The 2,509-nt window shown below is 44.4% G+C and overlaps 1 protein-coding gene across 1 annotated transcript in view; it reads left to right on the top strand.

Annotated features, from left to right (window-relative positions):
- Positions 1-282: 282 nt before the first annotated feature.
- LOC106516803 (protocadherin gamma-C5) overlaps positions 283-2,509 on the top strand; it is a gene marked incomplete at its 3' end in the record, with an annotated part of 28,278 nt that continues 26,051 nt past the window's right edge. Inside the window, 1 exon segment of the mRNA XM_014007344.1 lies at positions 283-2,509. Coding sequence (XP_013862798.1) covers positions 472-2,509 — 2,038 coding nt within the window.

Genomic DNA, 2,509 nt, shown 5'->3' with positions numbered 1-2,509 from the left:
TCTTTCTTTCTTTCTTTCTTTCTTTCTTTCTTTCTTTCTTTCGTTCTTTCTTTCTTTCTTTCTTTCTTATTTTGTATTCTTTATTATAATCACTGATATCTTAACGTTGAAAATAAAAAGTAAAACAAATGAGATAAAAAACAGCTGTAGCAAAATGTGTATGTGTTGCTGCTGCTGCAGCTTTAAGAGCGTGGATCCATCCCCTCTTCATTGGACAGCAGGTTTAGACACTCTGCACCAATAGGATGCAGAATTGTACAAAGCAATCTAGTCCCTGCCCCCTTCCAGTCCGGGTACTCTAATTCGCACAATACGAGTCAGAGCAGGAGGGAAGCAATGAGATTTATTTTGCAACATGAAGATTTTAAATCTCGGTTGTCTTTCATGCACTGCCATTTGTGAAGACGATATGTGGAGAAAAACGCATGAGAAGATGGATGTAACATTTTGTTTTGGTTTCTATTGGATTTGATGCGTTATAGCGGACCAAGGATGACAAAGACAAAAGGATACGGAGACTGGAGACGGCTCGCGCTCTGGTGGCATCAGTTCTTTCTCCTGTGGAGTACAATAGACGGACAGACTCGTTACAGCATACAGGAGGAGCTGAAACAGGGTTCGGTGGTAGGAAATCTTGCAAAAGATCTGGGTTTGGGGATTTCAGAAATATATGACCGTAAACTGAACGTGGCTTCTGTAGCTGGGAAGCAGTATTTCAGCGTGGATGCGGGGAAGGGCGAGCTGCTGGTGAATGACAGGATAGACAGAGAGGCTTTATGTGGACAAAGCGCCAGCTGCGTTCTGCCTCTGCAGATCCTCATTGAAGATCCCTTACAGCTTTTTCGTGTTGAAGTGGAAATTTTAGATATTAATGATAATTCACCCACGTTCCCATCAAAAGACATTGCATTAGACATCGCAGAATCCACAGCAATTGGAGTTCGATTTCTACTTGAAAGCGCCATAGACCCGGATGTTGGCAGTAATTCACTGAAGTCGTACAGTCTCAGTAAAGACGAATGTTTCAGTGTAAGAGTTAAAGAGGTTGCAGGAGGAAGAAAAGTCCCTGAATTGATATTATCAAAATTATTAGACAGAGAGAAAAAGGCTGTCCACAAGCTTCTTTTGACAGCTCTGGATGGAGGAAACCCAGTAAAGTCTGGGACGGCGCAAATAACTATWAAAGTTCTTGATAACAATGATAACGTCCCTGTTTTTGAAAAAAACTTGTATAAAATCTCTGTAGCCGAAAACACTGTGGAAGGATCAACTATAATCCAGACAAAAGCRTCGGATGTAGATGATGGTCTGAACGGGGAGATTGAATACTCGTTTGGAGCGCACACCTCAGARGCGGTTATGTCTCTTTTTGCCATCGATCCAATATCAGGAACAATATTTCTTAAAGAAAAATTAGATTTTGAAACAACCTCCAATTATGAATTAGTAATAAGCGCGAAAGATAAAGGCACTCCAAGAATGGAGGGGCACTGTACTGTGCACGTGGAAGTTTTAGATGTGAACGATAATGCGCCGGAAATAGTAATCACTTCTCGTCCAAAGCCAGTAAGAGAAGATTCACCAAATGGCACAGTAGTAGCTTTAATTAGTGCCAGAGATCTAGATTCGGGTGATAATGGAAAAGTGACCTTAAAGCTCCCTGAAAAATCGATTTTTTCATTAAAACCATCATTTTCTCAGAATTACGCACTGGTTAATAATGGTGTGTTAGACCGTGAGAATGTGTCTGAATATAATGTTGAAATAACAGCAACCGATTCAGGCTCCCCACCTCTGTCCAGCAGAAAAAACGTTTTAGTAACTATCACTGATGTGAATGACAATGCTCCTGTATTCACTCAGCCCTCCTATAATGTGTATCTGAAAGAGAACGGGGTACCAGGGTCTATTCTGTTCTCAGTTTCAGCCTCTGATCTGGATTCTGGTGAAAAYGCAAAGATCTCTTACTCTATTCTGGACTCTAAARTTCAGGACGTTTCTGTCTCATCTTATGTTTACATGAACTCAGAGAACGGCAGCATCTACAGCATGCACTCGTTTGACTATGAGAAGCTGAAGGTGTTTCAGATCCAGGTCCAGGCAAAGGACCAGGGCTCTCCGAGTCTCAGCAGCAACGCCACTGTCCATGTTTTTATCCTGGACCAGAACGATAACGCCCCCGCGGTTATTTACCCGTCCTCCGCCGCCCTGGGCTCCCTCTCTCATCAGAGGATGCCCCGCTCCGCTAAAGCGGGTCACCTGGTTACCAAGGTGACGGCCGTGGACGCTGACTCGGGCCATAACGCCTGGATCTCCTACAGAGTGTCGGAGGCCACAGACGCCTCTCTGTTCACTGTCAATCAGTACACAGGGGAGGTGAGGACTAAACGCGCTGTGTCCGAGCAGGACGAGTCCTCTCAGAGGCTGCTCATAGAGATCAAGGACGACGGAGAACCGCCTCAGTCCGCCACCGTCACGGTGTCCATCCTGCTGGAGGACGGACTCCACG

Source organism: Austrofundulus limnaeus, unplaced genomic scaffold (genome assembly GCF_001266775.1).
Source record: "Austrofundulus limnaeus strain Quisiro unplaced genomic scaffold, Austrofundulus_limnaeus-1.0 Scaffold1, whole genome shotgun sequence".
Taxonomy (NCBI): Eukaryota; Metazoa; Chordata; class Actinopteri; order Cyprinodontiformes; family Rivulidae; genus Austrofundulus; species Austrofundulus limnaeus.
The sequence above is the reverse complement of the archived record's forward strand: the minus strand, read 5'-3'. Positions and strand labels throughout refer to the sequence as shown.